The sequence below is a fragment of the Coptis chinensis genome, chromosome 8 (genome assembly GCF_015680905.1).
Source record: "Coptis chinensis isolate HL-2020 chromosome 8, ASM1568090v1, whole genome shotgun sequence".
NCBI lineage: Eukaryota > Viridiplantae > Streptophyta > Magnoliopsida > Ranunculales > Ranunculaceae > Coptis > Coptis chinensis.
The window spans coordinates 54,084,691-54,104,587 of NC_141463.1; the positions used below are offsets into that span (position 1 = coordinate 54,084,691).

The following is a 19,897-nucleotide window of genomic DNA, read 5'->3' on the forward strand; positions in this document are numbered from 1 at the left end:
AGTGCAAAAATGGCCTTTAGTGGAATAAGCCATTTGTTGACGGATTTGGGCCGTGTGTTTGGGGTGAACATGGGAAGCCCAAGCCCGTCAGGAGGCCCAACCCTAATTTCTCTTCATGGTTCCTGTTGTAGCCTATAAATAGAATACTCTCTCTCTGGCCGAAATTCACTATTCACTGGATTAGAAATAGAGGCAAGGAAAGAGAGATCCAAAAATTGGATCTAGCTTTGTGAGAAAGAAGGGGATTGGTAGATCATTGTCCACACAACGTCCAATCTATTCTAAAGGAATATAACAGAAGATCAAGGGGTTGATTGTTGATTCGGATTCATAAAGCTTGGATTCTCAGAGTTATCTAAACCGATTCTCAAAGGTATGTTTTCCAATCACAAATCGTGGACACCCATTAATTCCGCTGCGCGTGGTGTTCGCGGTTTGTAGAAATATTTGCATTCTGAATAACGGGTCCTACAGATACATCCTCCATGATTATAAAGCACTGAAGTTCTCTAAATTTAATGGCAAAGGAGATCCAGTCTCTCATGTGCTCGGTTATCGTCAAGCAATGGTGGGTTTTTCTAAGAAAGATCATTATTTGTGTAGGTATTTTGCTTCAAGTTTGACAGACTCGGCACTCATCTGGTACACGAAGCTACCCAGGGGCAGCATTCACAAGTTTAAGGTGCTATCCATCAATTTCATTGCGAAATTCAATTGCAACCAACCCTACATTAAAACCACTGATGCACTGTTTGACATGAAAATCCGTAAGGACGAGCATATCAAGGATTTCACCAAAAGATGTAAAAAGGTTCAATTGCATGTTGACAATGTTGATGAGACCCTCGCCATTGTGGCCTTTAGAAAGAGATTAGATCCCACTTCTAGTCTATACACATCTTTGAAGAAAAAGAAACCTATGAACATGACAGAGTTGGAGGCTCGGATTGATAAGTATGCGGAACTAGAAGAAGACCAATTGGATAGGGAGTCTTCTCATAAAAGAGTGATAACTAGTGTCACCTCTGCTCTTGTTGGTAGGAGCTCTGCTAGTCATTATGATGATAGGAAGTCTAAGGAACCATAGTCAGAGCACAAGTCAGTCGACAGGAATTCCTATCTAGATAAGTCCAAGAGGCAGAAGATTAGTGACACGTCAGGAAGTGAGCAACTACCCCCACTGGATAGGGACTTTACCACTTTAACTCATCCTTACGAGGACATCTTCGACGCCATCAAGAACAAGAACATGTTAAAGAACCCTCCAAAGATGAAGCCCGATGATATTGGAGCTATGAATACTAACATGTACTGTAAGTTCCATAAACAGGCCGGTCATGGAACTAAGAATTGTAGGTCTCTTAAACATGGAATTCAGGATCTCGTAGACCGAGGTTTACTAGATGAATATAAGGGTACTCCAATTCAGAATACTGCCGCAATTCCTGACACCAATGTACACAATGTAGAGACAAGAACGGATAAGGTAGTGATTCACACAATCGCTGGGGGCAATTCTAAACGCCCATTTGAAGAGTTGACTAGAGGGCAAAGGTACCAGGAAAGACAGGCTAAGCATTTGCGAATCATTAACAATGTCACTTCCAAACCGACCAAGGAATCCAACTCAGTAGTTGTTTTCACTGATGACAACGCTAAAGAGGTTTTCTTTCCACTCTCGGATGCATTGGTTCTGTCCTTAGAAGTTGCTGGGTGTGATATGCACAGGATCCTCATCGACCTTAGGAGTTCTGCAAATATACTTTACTATCATGCTTTCAAACAAATGTCGATTCTAGAAACAGAACTTCCTCCCGTGAAATCTTCTTTGTATGGATTTAATGGTGATATGGCCGATGAAGTAGGAGAGATTGAATTGACAGTCAAAGCTGCTGACGTCGCTCTGAATGTCAACTTCACGAATGTCAGGGGAGTTACGCAATATAATGCTATTCTTGGTAGGAGTTGGCTTCATCGCTTGAAAGAGGTTCCAAGTACTTATCACCAAACCTTGAAGTTCCCTCACAAAGGCAATATTGTGGTGATCAAAGGAGATCAACAAGCTTCCAAGCGATGCAACGTAGCTCTTCTAAAAAATGGTTCTAGAACTGCTCCAATAACACTGGGGGTAGGTTCGGTACTCGCCAAATAGCAATTACAGAATGAGTCTCCCTCTCAAGACATAGTGTTGGCACCTTTGGATGTAATTCCATTAGATTCTATAGGGCCGGATGAGAAGAGGACTCCACCAACATTGAAACCAGTTGACGAAGTCGACATAAGAGATGGTTCCGAACCTCGACTTGTCTCAATTGGCACCATGTTGGACCCGAACACTAGAGAAGAGTTGATAAATTTCTTACAAGAATTCCAAGATGTATTTGCTTGGAGTTATGAGGATGCCTGGAATTGATCCCTCCATAGCCTACCATAAGCTCAATTTGGATCCGAACGTCGTGCCAGTTAAGCAGAAACTCAGAAAGATGGGTCCCAAACGTACTCAGGCTATCGACAAAGAGGTGGATAAATTGCTTAAGGCCAAGTACATACGAAAGATCACATACCCTACTTGGATCTCTAACGTTGTCACTGTCAAGAAAAAGAATGGGAACTGGCGAACGTGTGTCGATTATACGGATGTGAACAAGCACTGTAAGAAGGATTGTTTTCCTCTTCCTCGTATTGACACGTTGGTCGATGCCACTGCAAGACATGAGGTTTTCTCTTTCTGTGATGGCTTTTCGGGTTACAACCAGATACTCATGTACCCTCCTGATCAAGAGCATACTACTTTCATCACGACACAGGGAACATATTGTTATTGGGTTATGCCTTTTGGTTTAATGAATGCAGGGGCAACGTACCAACGCTTGATTACAACGATGTTCAAAGATCATATCGGTGATTTTGTCGAAGCCTATGTTGACGACCTCCTGATCAAAAGTAAACAAAAGTCTGATCATCTTGCACACCTTTGTGCATCTTTCCAGATCCTGAGGAAGTATCGGATGAAACTTAACCCAGCTAAATGTACCTTCGGTGTTATCTCTGGGAAATTCTTAGGACATCTGGTTACTAAACGTGGAATTGAAGCTAACCTGGACCAGATCAAAGCTATTCTTGATATGCCTTCTCCAAGGTCTCCGAAAGAGGTACAACGGTTGGCTGGGCGTCTTGCCGCACTTAACAGGTTCATTAGTAGAAGTTTGGATAAGTGTCAGGTTCTGTACAAGTTACTAAGGAAGAATATATGCTTTGATTGGACCGACGAATGTGAGATGGCTTTTAAGGACCTAAAAAATTATTTCTCCTCCCCTCTTGTGCTCACTACACCGAAGCAAGGAGACGTTTTAGGATTATACTTAGCCTCTTTTGAGCATGGCATTAGCACCGTATTAGTACAAATTGATGAGAGGAATATCGAAAAGCCTATCTACTTTGTTAGTAGAGCCCTCCTGGATGCCGAAACACGATATCCGAAGATTGAAAGAATAGCTCTAGCTCTAATATTCGCTGCTGAGAAGCTACGACCATACTTCCAAGCTCACACCATCAGAGTCATCACTGAGTATCCTTTGAAGTCGGTCTTGGCAAGACCAGATAGGGTCGGACGTCTCTTGAAATGGTCCACCGAAGCTGTCCAACCTACTGAGATGAGGGTCACTACCCAGAAGTCAGATTTAGTACTCACCCTCGACAATGAGGAAATTCTTTGTCGGGAATTGGACTTGTTGGATGAAAAAAGAGAATCTGCAGCCTTACGACTGGCATCTTATCAGCACCAGCTGAAAAGGTCTTTTGAAAAAAGGGTACGACCTCGATCTTTCAAGGAAGGGGATTTGGTCCTCCATATGGACCCTGCGCCTAAGAAGTTAGGAGCTAATTGGGAAGGTTTGTATATTGTCGATAGGATAGTTGGCAATGGTAGTTACTATCTTAAATCCATGGATGGTGAAGTTTTTGTTAAACCTTGGAATACTGCAAACTTGCGCAAGTATTTTCAATAGTAGTTATCTTTCTCTTTGTTAGAGTGTTACCCATGGAACATTGCAAATTTTTGCAAGTATTTTTAATAAAAGTTATCTTTCTCTTTTCAGAGTGTTGTTTCTTTTAATTTATTATTTTTATGTTGGGATACTTTTTGGATGTTGGGTGCAAGATCCCATATGTTGGCCAAACTTGTATCAGAACCTTAAGAAAGCTTTCTTTGGATAATGAGTGAAAGATCTCATATGTTGCTCCATGTGTGTGCTTAAGAAAGTTTACACTTAGCTTGGATTTTATCTAGCTAAGTGCAATTCTAATGCCTTTTGTTTATAAGTGTCGATTTATGCATTAGCTTTGTTGACATTACGATCTTTACAGGAACTGATACAGGGGCATACCCTACTTTCCTATATGACCTTTCTTTATTGTCCCAGATAACCTCGGGGACATTAGAGGAGTTAAGAAATCTCATAGCACGCATACTTGATTATAAAGTTTAACTCAAAATAAACACTCAAGTATAGCTAATCAAAAGTCAATTCCTAATAGATAAGTAAATTGCAACTTAATAGCATTTTAAGGATTTACTTACTGGGACAGAATCAGGTTTCTTTAGGAGCTACAGGCGAGTTATCAGTCAATTCCTCTGCCTCATGCACATCTGCATCATGGTCTTCTTTAGAACCTACTTCCAAACCTTCCCCCTCGGAACCTTGTTGATACTTTGGTAAGGCCAAATCATCCTCTAACTTCTCTTGAAGTTTGTCAACATAAATCTCAAGATCGGGATACAGGAGGTCATCATTGTGAGGGAGGGTTCCAGATGCCCAAACTATATCGAGTTTCTCACCATATCACTTGTCGTACTCTGGTTCAAGAATGTCAAGCACGCGACAAGCGGTGGAGATACCATTCTTGTATGCTTCAAAACTGACCACATCAACTAGCTCGGTGTAGAATTCATTCACCTCCTTTACGTTCCTTTCAGGAGCTTTGAGAATCGGAACTGGGGTAAGCAAGGAATTGGAAGGAAATGCAAGTTGATCTCTCAGTAGCTCAAGCTCTACATTAGCTTTGCTTAGTGATTCTCCCAACTCCCTATTTATCAACTGAGAGTCTATCAACTCTAGTTCTGTCAACGCGGCATTTTTGTTAACTTCGGATAGCTCGGATTTTAAAGTTCTTTTTGTAAAGTCGTGCCCTTATCCTCATAATACATCTTCTGATTCTTCAATGTTGCAAACTTGCCATTCAAATGGTTTCGGTCAGCTTGTCATGCCTCATGACAGCCGTCAAAGTGGTAAGCTCGTTCAGCTAGGTTGTTTTTTACTTTAAGAACTTCTCGGTGCTCAAGTTTGGTGAATTCAAGGTCTCTTTCAAGATTTATGTTCTTCTTTTTGGTCTTTCTAAGATCTCTCTGAATGGGTCTGACCTGCTCAATCTTATCGGCTAGGCTTTCATTCTTAATCTTGCTTATATCATAATCACCTTCCAATCTTTTAATCTTTTGGTTGGATATGAGGAGTTGCTTCGTCAAGTCACCTTTCTCTCTTGTGAATTTATCCACTTCATCCTGATTCTTACGCAACAGAGCATAAGTCGTGGATGCATCCATGCTAGCCTGTAGTCCCAGAAGAATTACAATTTATGTATCATGAGCTAGTGTATATAAACAAAAAGACAATCGGAAACGATGTAAGGAATTGAAGTACAAAATGGTTACCTTCAACATATGTCGACACATTCGTTCCAAGCCTGCCGTTGCGCGAAGTACTCTTTTATGTTTCGCTTTCTCTTTGGGAAGCCTCATAGATTCAACCAATCCCAAAGCAACTTCAGGGTCCTTAAGCGTATCTTCATCATTAATCAAGGGGTTCTCTGGTAATCCAAGCACTCTAGGAACTGGAACAAATGGGTTTGGAGCAAGTTTAGAGTTCAAAGATGTCAATTTACTCTTTTTCCTTAAGCGAATGTTCTCATCTTGGGTAATCAGAGAAGGAGATTTCCTTTTATTTGACTCAATGGATGGAACACGGGTATTGTCAGATACAATACTGGCAGAGCAGGTTTGTTCCACATTTTTGAGGTTCACTATCAATTCCAGATCGGATTGCATGAAGTCCACATTCTCAATATCAGTCAAAGGGAACTCGACATTACTATCTACCCCATAGTGTCACCACCCACGTCAACATTTAACTTATTTGTATCATAAACAGAAAGTTGAAGGTTTGGTGTTTCCACTGTACTCTTGATTCCTGAGGATTGAACGCACTCTAGACTTTCAGTTCTAATGGGATTTTCATCTTCATCGAGAATGATAGCGTTGGAAGCTTGCCCAATTCCTCGTTCAGTATGTTTTTTATTTATAGCCTTACTCACCTTTGCAAATCTAACAACCTCGGGAGGAGGTTTATTTGATTTTTTCGGAGCTCCCTTTTTTATGTTAGAATTTGACTTGGAAATATGACCAAGGACCTCCTTTGCCATAAAGGCCTCCCTTGGGTACGAAGTTGTAGCAGTTTTGGGGTTCCCACTCATATACCCAACTCCGGGCTCCAAAGCTTGCAACTCCATTGGTAACATAGCCAGATACTCTGAGATTAATAATGGATCTGGAACTATGGACGCAGGGCGTTTCTCGGAGTTTGGGAGTGCTATAAGGGCTGTCATAGCATCTAGTTCCACAGTAGTTAGAGACAGGAGTCCCACGTCCACTCTCTCCTTTGACAAAGAAAAGCTGGACTGGATCCTCTTTCGATTATTATCAAAGGTGACATCACCCCACTCACCACCAGTTACACGGATAGCATATTTACGCCAGTAGTCATCGTTGTTTTTACCTTCGTATAATATGACGCGTTCAACTCCTGGTTTAGCAGAGAGAGTGTAGTCTCCATTATTTAGTATCATTAGTTCATAGAAGTATGATATCACTCCGCAAGTCACCAATATATTGTGCTTTCGGCCCAATATGTGCATGTATGTGACATTGCAAACAAACCAAGGCATTACTCTGTTGATCGAGACTTGGAAGTACTCGAGGGAATCTGCCATAAACGAAGGCGAGGAGAGTCGGAGTCCAGCTTTCAGCAGTCCAAGGAATATCAAGGGACTTTCATCGGTTCCAAGGTCGGCAGTCCATAGATATTCAATTTAATTTTGATTTCTTTTGGAATTGCAAATGTGTTACGGATCTTTCCCAAATCTGAAATATCACCGAATGGAATAATATTCCAGTCAAAAGTGGTGATTTTAGTTTTCGGCACGGTCGAAAGAGAAACATCCGTAATTACTCTATAACCCGGAACAGCTATAGCAATTGAACCTGAAACGGCATTGCCCGGTACTGAATCCGAAACTGCCTTGCTATTTAAAGGACCAGAAGCTGATGGGTGAGACATTGAAAGTTGATTAAGAGTGCACGGTCAAAAGGATATATTCGGAACTGGAAGTGGTGGTAGCAAAGCTGGAATTGATTGTGCAACTTTAGAAAGGAAAACGTGGCTGTTGACACCTTGACACCCAAAACTTCAAGTTCTTCTACACAAACCTTAACACACTTTGGACTCAAACTCTCAATCAATCAAAGAAAGAGAAGGTTCAACACCTTGTGTCTGGCGGTCTTCAAAGCAACCAAACTCAAATTTATTGAGTTTGCTTCTAAAGAAATTGTCAATGGGGGAAGCTATGGATCTAAGATAGTAATGGCAGCTAGCAAGGGACCTATATAGTGTTTACAAAGGAGATATCCAAATAGATACTGGAAAAGAATTCAAAGTGTTTACAAATGAGCTATCCAAATAGATACAGGAAAAGAACTCAAGGAAGGACGTTCTTTTTTTCGGATAAAGAATTTCCTTTATTCTCTCTTCCAGATGACTCAACTCCGGATGAATGAGTGTGGTTTTGAGTTATTGCAAGCTATTGCTTCCTGTGCTAATGTACTGCCTAGCTTGTTCCGAACTAACTTTGAGTTTGTTAACTATGATTCATCTTCCACTGAGAATGGCTTTGAGAGCCTTGTACTGCTCTTGTTGGAAGAGTTTCTTCAGTTGGTCCAAGTTATTTTCTATGACGGTAACATCTTGCAGAACATCCAGACATGTATTGTTGCTTCAATATTTGACATCTTGGATGTCAGTGTATGGAGGACAAATTTGACAAGGGTCACGTTGATTCTATCACAGGTGCAAAGAAAATAGGAATCACAAATTTTGAATCTTTTAAGTTTGAACACGAGTTGTTGGATCAAAACTCAAAGGATAAAGGAAGAAGTTAGAAGAAAAGGTTTCAAGCAAGTAGACACAAAGTTAGCGAAGGGTATCCTTTTGTTATGTTAAATAACTCAATTTCGCAAGGCCCAGTTCCGGGTTTCACTTCTAGTTCTGTGTTGCACTTCCGAGTCAAGGTGATTTGATGAAATCTACATACGTCCGGACCATCTGACCATGTTCGGTCCCTTATTTTAGGTCTGGGTAATCACAAAGCAGGGCAGGTTCGGGTTTCACCAAGTTCCTAATGTTCAAGTTTGGATCATTATAATACTTGGGATGTCCGGACTTGACAAATTTCGATTCCTTGTGCTAGCTCCTCATATACTAGGTTTGGCCTAATATACAAGGTTCGGGGCATGGTGATGACAGGTTCGACTTTCACAAAGTTTAGTTTCATAATGTAATCCCAAGTTTGGATCTTTGTGAAACATGGGTCGGATTGATCTGACCAGGTCTGGGTCATCACAATGTATTGCATGTCTGTCCGGATTTCACCAAGCTCCTAATATCCAAGTTCGAATCATCATAAGGCATGGCAGGACCGGTGTTCAGCAAGTTCGACTTAATATACAAGGTTCAGGGGGCATGGTCATGGCAGGTCCGAATTTACAATTCCTTGCACTGAAGTAATGTGAAATTTTGCCGATACATTCCACAGAGAAAGTCGAGGCATAAGACATCGCGTACATTTTTACCCGACCTTTTTCCTTAAGGGTTTGATTCACAACCCATGAATAAAAAAGGGGGGCATCTGTGTGTGCATATTTTAGCAAATAGATATGTAACACGTGGCATCATCTTCTTAAGCCTCGGATATGGTCTTGGTGTGGGTAGTGTAGGAACTGTTATTTCAAAATGAATATTTTTACAAACCGTGAAAACCACGCGCAACGGAATTAATGGTTCTCACGATTTTGGAATGGAAAACATACCTGCAAATCCAGTCTAAGATAACTCTAAGAATCCAATAGCTATGAAATCAGCAACCACCTCTTGATCTTATGTTGTATTCCTTTCAATAGATTGGACGTTGTGTGGGCAATGATCTACCAACCCCTTTCTTTGTCACAAAGCTAGAACCGATTTGGATCTATCTTTTCTTGCCTCTTTTTTTTTAATCAAGATGAATAGTGAATTTCAACCAGGAGAGAAGGGTTTCTATTTATAGGCTACAATAGGGACCATGAGGAGAAATTAGGGTTGGGCCTCCTGATGGGCTTGGGCTTCCCATGTTCGCCCATAACACATGACCCAAGTCCGTCAACAAATGGCTTACCCCACTAAAGGCCATTGTTGTACTACCGCCCTAATCCCAAATTACGTGTTACGTTTATGGGCTCCATATTATATGCTCGTTGATCTCCCCGTGTTTAAGATATCGAATGTCCGTTGATTAAGTCAAGTTACTGACAACTACATTAATCAACTTCTTATGTCCTTGAGTAGCACAACTCAACATCATTGTCATGTCAGATGAAATCCACCTACAGGGTTTACATGACAATCCTTATGAGCTCCTCAAGGGGACATCATCAGCCCGACTTCTTGCGGGACACAAATTCCTTCTATAATCAACAACACGCCTTACATACAATGTCATTACCCAATCCATCGAGTTTGTTGATTCACAAATGAATCTCACTCATTGATGATTTAAAGCAATGTACAATGCACGTAAGTGCCCATTATTATATCCGGATTAAGAGGACAAGCATCCATAATAACAGAGGCGTTCGTTCTCTTATATAGTCAGTATAAAGAGAAATAACCTCACTTGGTCCTGTTCAATACACACAAAGTGTACTAGTGTAATCCTATAGTCAAGATAGACTAATATCAGATTATACTACACCCATATCAATGGTTTGTCCAAATCCATTTAGGTTGTGAACGTTTACTTATACTTTATAAGGTACTGATGATTTGATCTTCTATGTGTCCACACCATATCATCTACAACATAAAGTATTAGACACATGCATATAACTAATAACTAATAACTAATAACATATATAATATGCATAACATTTGCCCATATGTTTCTCATTCAAAATATAAAAAATTAGAGTTATTACAAAAGTAATGCATTCTGTATATAACCTTATCAGGTAGAAAGTACCAGAACACACTTCAAGTCCAAATCCTCTCACTTTCTAGGTTCGAAAGTAAGGCAAGAAGATGAGGTTCGTGGGCTTTGGAACTAGTTGGAGTAGTAGGTTCGTATAATTGATAAGAGCCCAAAACTGTAGTTTTAACCCCTTAATAATACTACTTTTAGACCAATTACGCGAGTAATAAATAAGAGTTAATGCTAATTACGTGCTTTCATGTATTTCAGGCATGGAACTCAATTATGTGCAGAAATGTGCCACTTTGGTGATATAAAGGAGCAAAGGGTTGGTTGCTAAGAAGTTCTATGATAAAGGCCAAGATTCAAGAAGACAAGTCTTTATGAAGCCCGGTCAAAAGCTGAAAAGTCAACACGGGCAGAAATAGTGCACAAGTCAGCAGAACTTCCGAAGACCATATCTTTTGACTCAGGCCTTGGATTTGGGCCTACCTTACGTCAAAATGACCGGCTCGGAAAGAGCATTCCAATGGTCCAAGCTTTGACCCAATCAGAGGAGCAAAAGTAGACAAAAAGTCTGCTAAAGTCAAAGGCACCTGAAACGGGCTCTGTGGACTGAAGAAATTGGGCTTTAGGCTCGATTTTCCAGCCCAAAACATGGCTCCTCAGCTCATGCACGAAATTGTGGATCTGGTCTCCTCCTTTATATAAAATAAGACTTAGCTCTTAAGAAAGAGAAGGTTAGAGAATCTAGAAGACGAAGTAGCCATTAAAATAGCTTGTAGATCTAGTTTTTGAATTCAATTAGTTAAATTAATTAGTTTCATACATTGTTTTAGATTAATTCTTTGAATCATAGTTCTTCATTGATTAGATAAATAAAATAGTTATTTCTTGTTCATTTCGATTTTGTCATTTAAAATTGTTAGATCTAATTTCAGTTGTTGTTATTCAATTCTTAGTTATTAATTTAGAATTCAATTATTGTTTAGTTAAATTTAATGAAGTTATAATCTTTATATTACGTCTAGTTTTAATTCACATCGTAGTATAATTCCCACTATTGCTCTCATTAGACTTTGAATAGATTAGTCAATCTAGGAAACTTGAATGCTAAAGAACTAAGAGTGGAACGAACTTTTTACTCCACTCTATTTCGATAGAATTGAGAGTATAGAAATCTTTGATAGCAACGCGTAATTAAGTTTAGTTTCATTTGTGTTTTGAGTTTCATCGTTCATTTCATAGGTAAATTATTCAATTTTACGTTTATCAAATGGCGTCGCTGCCATCTTAGTACTCTTTAGTATTGTTTTCTGTAGACTTGATAGTTTTTCAAAGTCCCATAACCCACCCACCCTTGTTTGGATTCTCACTGTGGTTGTCTGTTTCAGCTTTGCAAGTTTCCACGAAAAATTACTCGAGCGCACTCGCTGCATACGGCAAGCCAAAGTGGAGCGCACCCTGCGCCCACACGCCTGGAATCCCAACCTTTGGCTGAGCGCCACCTTCGCCCTACCAAGGCCAACTAGGAGCGCCACCTGCGCTCACACGTCTGGAATTCCAACTTTTGCCTGAGCTCCACCTGCGCCCTACTAAGGCCAACTTTGAGCGCGACCTGCGCCCACACACCTGGAATCCTACCTTTTCCCTAAGCGGGACCTGCGCCCTGCCTAGGCATATTCTGAGCGCACCCACGCCCTCTGTTGAAACTGCCCGATTTCCACAGGTTTGTTTCGAACTTCCATTTCTTCAAAGTTTTCAGTATTCTAACTTGTTATACACACTGAGCACGCGTACACAAGACACTATTCATAAGCGAAGCAAGGAGGCTTTCAGGTACTCTTTTCTACAACACCTCGCATCTTCTGTTAGAGGTTCATACTAGCATATCAGGATTGTTTGGAGTGTTGTTGTTTTGCATTAAGATTGGTCTTAGCCTTGCATGAGATTAAGGTCAGGCCGAAGAAAAACACCTAATATAATTAACCGACAACGTCAACAAACACGCCTTTCTAGTATACCACTCACTTCACCTCTAGGTAGCACACCACACACCACACACCACACTTGAGATTATGGTTGAAGAAAGAGAGTCTCCTCTCTCAAACTTTTACAAAGCCTTGAGCAATAGCCCGAAATCTTGCATCGTTCTATCAGACCCAGTGGGGGATTTCCGATTCCCCTCAAATATATTTAATTTGTTACCCATTTTTCATGGGTTAGACCATGAAAAACCTTATCAGCACATGCGTAGGATTGACTAAGTCCTTACTACTTTCCACCATCCTTCGGTTGGTGCTGAACAAATTAAACTGAGGGTATTTCCCTTCACCTTAGCCGATAAGGCGGCGTCTTGGTTAACTGCCCAAGCGCCTAATTTTGTGGACTCGTGGGCTAAACTTGTTCAACTCTTTATGGAACATTTTTACTCACCACTGAAGACCGATGAAATGCTTTCCAAGATTCATTTCTTTCGACAGAATCCTTATGAATCATTTTCAGAGGCTTGGAATCGTTTCACCGATCTACTTATAGAGTGTCCACACCATAACCTCGTGAAAGACATGTTAGTTCGTGCCTTTTTCAAAGGACTTCTACACCACCATAAAGAAGTCCTTGACATAATGAATGGGGGTAGTTTCTTATGTAAAGGAGCCTCGGAGGCTTATAAATTTTAAAAGATCAGACTAAGCGGAATAATAATGGGGGTAGTGATGATATCTCCCGTTCCGCTAGTTCTTCTACAATAGCTAAAGTCGCCGGTATGTTTGAGAGAAAACCCGATCCAGAACTTAAAAATTTAATCGAATCTCTAACTAAAAAGGTAGATGTTATTTCTGTCCAACAAAAACCTATCCCTGTCATGAATGTCAAGTCCAACCCATGTAATTTCTGTTTGAGTCCATAGCACCCCGACTCCCATTGTCCTTTCGTTTACGAACAACAAACATTACAATAAGATAATGTTTGCTCAATTAATAGTTATCCTATTCCTAACGCCCCTTGGAGACAAGACCCCAACTTCAGTTGGAGAAATAATCAACAAGTAACAACTCCAGGATTTAATAATCAAAATGTTAGGCAAGCAAACAATTATAACCAACCTCCACCACGACAAGGACAAGGTCAGGGTAATTATAATAATTATAACAATAATAATTATAATGCAAATCGAGGTATCGTTTCGGTTAATAATAATAACTATCACAACCCACCCATAAATAATCAACGTGACATAGTTCCTGTCACACAACCTATAGCTAACACTCTTCCACAACCGGATCGTTTCGATACCTTTATGCAATCTCAACAACAGATTTTGCAAGCCATCCAACTTTCCTTATAGCAGCTAGCTCAAGAGAAAGTACAATCCAAAGGTGTGTTTCCAGGACAAGCGATACCTAATCCTAAAACACCGAACACAGCCTTTGAGGTGAACGGTAATACTAGTACGGAAAATGTAAACGTAGGTGAGCTAAATGCCATCACCACTCTCCGTTCTGGTAGAGTGGTTGGCAACAATGTAACTATGCCTATAGTTACCCCACAAGTAGTCCCTACACAGGAGATTGAACTAGATACCGAAATGGAAACTGAAGAGCCTACCCCTGTAGAGGTACCAGTTAAATCACAACCTAAGAAACAAAAAGCAAAGCTTAGACATCCATTTGAACCATACGCTAAACATAGAGAGACACCACCGTTTCCCCAGAAATTAGCTATGTTAAACAAAGATACAAACTTTGACGAGATTAGGGAAGTATTCAAGAATCTAACGATTAACCTACCCTTTCTCGAAGCAATTAAAAAATTACCTCACCACACGCTAAGTTTCTTAAGGAGTTGTGCACTACTAGGCATAGGACAAATATTTCTAAAGACACCTTTCTAACTGAACAATTTCCAACTTTAACAGAACATAATGGAATTGTGAAGTACAAGGACCCTGGTCGTTCTACTTTACAATGCACAATAGGAGATTCTCACACGACCACCGCTTTATTAGACTTAGGGGCAAGTGTCAACTTACTCCCGTATTATTTATACAAACAAATAGGTCTACAAAAGATGAAACCTACTCAAATGACGTTGCAATTAGCGGATAGGTCTATTAAGTATCCTAAGGGTGTGGTTGAAAATGTGCTAGTTAAGGTCCAGGATTTCTACTATCTTGCTGATTTTGTTATCCTCGATATAGAAGTCATTAATGACTTTGTTCCGATCATCTTAGGGCGTCCATTTTTGGCAACTACCAACGCGCTTATACACTGCCGAAATGGTTCGATGTCCTTGTCTTTTGGCCATCTTTCGGTTGAGGTGAATGTTTTTAAAATGATGAAACAGTTACTAGATTCGTCTATAAATAGAGAGATTAGCATGATCGAGAGCTTAGCATAAGATTACTTTAATAACACGTTTCCAGAAAACCATATGCATAAATTCCTTTCTTTTGGAAGTTTAGATTTTGTCGATGACTCCTACGTACAAAAATTCAACACCATGTTCGAGTCTACACAAATCGTAGAACCTTCGGTTGCTCCATATACAGAGTTTGAAGACCTGCTGCCTAAGCAAGTATTCATTACTCAAGATGAGGACACCCCATAAACTTTTATCGACATACCAACCACCCCGATACTTAAACCTCTTCCTCCCGAGTTAAAATATATTCAACTTGATCCGGATGGTAGCCATCCAGTAATTATATCTTCTTTGTTATCTAAGGAGGAAGAGACACGTTTAATCAGGGTGATTAAGGAACATCATTCTGCGATTGGTTGGTCCTTAGCCGATATTAAGGGAATTGACCCTAATGTATGCACTCACCGTATCCATTTGAAGGATAACGCAAAGACTTCTTGCAAACCTCAGCGTTGTTTGAACCCGACCATGAAAGAAGTGGTCAGGGAAGAAGTCTTACGATTACTTGATGCGAGTATCATATACCCAATCTCTGATAGTGAATGGGTCAGTCCCATTCATGTAGTTCCAAAATAATCAGAGATTACAATGGTACGTAATGCCAAGGGTGAATATGTTGCCACACATGGTCCTATGAAATAGAGGATCTGTATTGATTACAGACGTTTAAATGCCATGACACGAAAGGATCATTTTCCATTACCTTTTATAGATCAGATACTAGAATGTCTAGCTGGTCATGCTTTTTATTGTTTTTTAGATTGCTACTCTAGCTATTTCCAAATTATTATTGATATTGATGACCAAGAAAAGACTACCACTACAAGAAAATGGGCTTTTTACCACGGATGCTCGGTATTTTTAGCCACGGATTCGAGCTGTCGAATGTTTTCCCACGGTTTTCATCCGTAATTTTTTCTTAGTTGGGCTGTGGCGTGGTTCTGCAACTTTTACCTACGACTGTTCACAATTTAGGCCGTGGCTGCTACCCACAGTTTTATCCGATGGATTCTTGTGTGAAAGCTTTTCCACGGCTTAAAGTTATTTTTCGCCCCTGTAAACCGTATGCAAAGATCGATTGGAATATTTCCAAGATAAAGTTCGACAACACAAACACACCACCAATGGCAGCCACCACCTCTCCCACCTACGGGCCACAGTATGTGACTTTGGTTCATCTTTAATCTTGTTATCGTTAACTCTTCGCCTTCCCAAGACCGGTACTTCACTACTTCATCCTCCTCCTTTTCTTCTTCTTAGTGCATTCTATAGTTTTTTTTGGGATTGAAAACCTAGGGTTTCCTCTTTATGTTGTTTTCTTCGTTTAGATTTAAGAGCTAGGGTAATGTTTAATTACAATAATTTCTTTAATTTTTAATTTTGGGCATTTTTCGGGTGCATAAAATATTGTTGGGGTTCCTTCATTTCAGATATGGCTTTCTTAAACTGGTATAATCATACCCTAACTTAAATATAAAAACAAAAATTAATTTAATCAACTTTTTTCTGTACCACTTCACTAAATTATTTATTCGTCAGAAAAAAAAACAATGCTTCTTCCTATTTTCTTCTTCTTTAATTATCACCAAATAAAAAAGCAAACGTTCAGATGTGGCTTTCTCTTTAACGATCTCAAGTGTTTTTTCTTTGTTTAAAGTATTGCTTTTTACAGTTCATTCCTTGTCATCATTTCTGAGTTGATTTCTTCTTCTTCTTCTTCAAAGCAAAATATACACAAGTTTGATGTTGCCCATTCACCAAATTCAGGTAATTCAACACACTTCCTGTTTGTGTGTTTTTTAAAAAATTATTGAAGGTAGATCTAGTTGTTTATTAAACTAGTGTTTCTTTTATCTTAAATTTATGCGCATTTTGTTTGTTTGGGTCTTTGTTGGAATTGAGATCATACCTAGCTTAAATGATAATTTGGGTTTTGTAAGAAGCTTGGAGTGTGTGTAATAAGTTTAAGTGGTGCTGAAGACTTTTTTAAGTTTTAAGATGGCGTCTAGAGAAATGAGGCGTCTTCCTAATCTAGTTCCTTTAGCTGCTTTGATTACTAGGGAGTTGAGAAGTGAGAAGATGGAGAAGCCCAATGTGAGATATGGTTGTGCGGCTCATTCTAAAAAGGGTGAAGATTATTTCCCTATGAAGACTGATTGTCAACGAGTTCCGGGGAATTATTCATCATCTTTTTGTGTATTTGGAATATGTACCATTTTACTTTTTGTCTTAATGTTTAGTTTGTTAGAATAATTTGTCTGTTTTTGGTTATTGAGTTCATGCATTACTTATTTTCAAATCTTTGATGGGCACAATGGAAACACTACAGTCGTATTTACAAGATCGTGTTGCTTCATTTTTCGATTTTCATCATTCTTGTCAGGTAAGAATTTGGTAAAAATTTATCATTTATACTTTGAAATTCAAAGTGTTTTAAATTCTTGTATGGCAAACCACTGAATGTTTTTGTATTTCACTTGTACTCAGCTAATATGTACACCTATTCTCTCACAGAGATGGGGTAGTGTTGAAGATGCGGGAGGTGCTGTTGATAGAGTTTTGAACCAACTTCTAACTGAAATGGGCGGAATTTTTGCAAAGAAAACTATGTTTATTATTGGTGCTACCAACAGGCTTGATATAATTGATTTTGCATTGCTCAGACACGGCCGCCCCTCATCGACGGTTGATCTACATCCCTTTGCCGGATGAGGCCTCTCGTCTTTCCATCTTCAAGGCCTGCCTCAGGAAGTCCCCTGTTTCTAAAGATGTGGATTTGAATGCCCTTGCAAAGTATAGTCAAGGCTTTAGTGGAGCCGATATCACAGAGATATGCCAGCGAGCTTGCAAGTATGCCATCAGGGAGAACATTGAGAAAGTAAGTTTCCTTCTTTTTTATGTGTGGATTGCTTCTTTCTACTATGTACTTGCATTATCTTAAATGGTAAATGGATGCAGTTTATTTTAAAAATTGAAACTGACAAGTCTTTTTGATTATGATGCGCTTTATTCCAGAAAATATTCACGAAGTCCGCCAACTCGACTAGATCGCTTCTACAAATATTACATTGTACCATGTTTTGTCTTGTTTGATAAAAGTGCTAAACTTCTGAATCTTGTCTTGCATCCGATGGTACATTAATTCTTTGAGATTAGAACAACATTTCCTTCTCATCATGGTAGCCTATATCGACTTGACCGGTCAAATAGAATTAGTGCAATTGCTTATATCCTTCTTATCATGCATAAAGATGTGAAGATGCAAACTGAGACTTTCTTCCTTTAAGGATGAAATCACACATATTTTGGTTGAACCGGACCCGTTTTCAGGTAATTATTCATATAGTTATAAATTCCTCTGCATGTTTAACTCGGCTCAAGAGAATGCAAATAGTCATGTCCATCTTTTTCGCTTTTTGTTAATATGAAGATGTTCATAAGCATATTCTATATTAATATGTATGCTTTTCGGTAAGTGGCACTACATGCGGGTAAAATAACTTTTGTTGTCATAACTGTACTTTGAATTTCATTATCACGGTTCCTTTTTGATTGGTAAATGGATGTGTTATATTGATATTATAAAAAGTTTAAGGATGAGGTATCATATTATGTACATGAAGAGAAAAAGAAAAGAAAAACAAACAACATAAAAAAGAAGTTAGTGTTTGTTTGAGACGTTCTCATCATGCATCAATGAGATCTTTATGTCATCTGTTGGTCCTATGATCATCCGATTCTTAGAGAATTTTAACCATATATAGTACTCTTGTCGATCGAGATCGAAAACGAAAAGATGTGAACCCAACCACCGAATTCAGTGCGTCATATACTTAGTTGTCGTTTCTCTTAGTGACATGAACCCCAATTTCTTTTGTTATGGTCATAATTGATTTGTATTTTAATTGGAATCACTTTTATATTGTAAATTTTCGAATCAGATTTCTTAGTACTCTTCTATGGCCTAATACTTTGTAATGGCGAAGAAAATTTGGTATTTTCTTTTATAGTCTGAAATCATTGATATTCGACATATTAAATTGTTAATTGTATTGTTAGTAACTAGGTGGCTGGTTGGTGCTAGCCAATAGTTTTAGGTGGCTAGTTGGTTTAATTGGTGATTACTAACTGCTTGGCTGGTCGGCGCTAGCCGACATTTGGTAATTAGTACGGGCTTGGCTGGTTGGCTCTAGCAGGCATTTGATTTCTGTTAGGGGCCTAGCTGGTCGGTGCTAGCAGGTGACCCATTACGGTTGTTTTGCCCGGCCGGTCGGCGCTAGCGTGCATTTGATATTTGGCAAAAGTTTTATTTAGTAAGAACTCAACTAGTCTAGTGGTTGTACTTTTACTTTGGAGTGAGGAGCTAGTCTCCTTTTACTTAATTTGGTAATGTTCAATTGGTACATTGCTTAAATTGTACCATTTTATCATTAGTTATGTCGTTGCCACCGCGTAACATCTGCTTTATTTATTTTCAGCATATTAGTTGTGGAAATTGATAATTTAGAGGTTATACAAACTACTTACTGAGCGTTGAAGTCGCTCATTCTATTATTTTCCTCTTGGAATTTTAGATACATCTTTAAGGTCGGGTTACTCTCTTGACGTGGTGTTTAGCATTAACTTGCATGCATGGATGATTAACTTTTATATACCTAGTATGCATGTTTTCAAGATCTTGGTTAATTCAATCTTTGGCTTTGCGAATTTTTTTATATATCTTTTGGGATAATTAATGAGGTGTAGGATGGTTATGGTGATTGGTGGTTATTTGGAGGTGTAAGACCTTTGTTAGGTGAATGGTGGTTATTTGTAGATTGTGGGTGAAAAGATATAAGAATTGAAATATCAATTATTATTTTTTTTAAAAAAATAACTTTGCCACGGTCTAAAGCCGTATCAAAAACATCAGATCCCACGGCCCCAAATCGTAGGAAAAACTTATCTTTTCCCACGGACTAAAACTGTCGGAAAAACTGACCTTTTCCCACGGACCAAAACTGTCGGAAAAACTAACCTTTTGCCACGGGTTTTCACCGTCGCTATTGGTATGCTTTACCCACGGTCATGACTGTGGGTAGACTATTTCCGACGCAAAAAAAGCCCACGGTCCTGTGATGGCCCAAAACCATGGGAAAAG

The 19,897-nt window shown here is 39.3% G+C and overlaps 1 protein-coding gene across 1 annotated transcript; it reads left to right on the forward strand.

Annotated features, from left to right (window-relative positions):
* Positions 1-1,249: 1,249 nt before the first annotated feature.
* On the forward strand, positions 1,250-2,152 carry LOC147481958 (uncharacterized). The gene has a single exon (XM_086579139.1). The coding sequence runs from the start codon at positions 1,250-1,252 to the stop codon at positions 2,150-2,152; it is 903 nt and encodes a 300-aa protein (XP_086435265.1).
* The last annotated feature ends 17,745 nt before the right edge of the window (positions 2,153-19,897 follow it).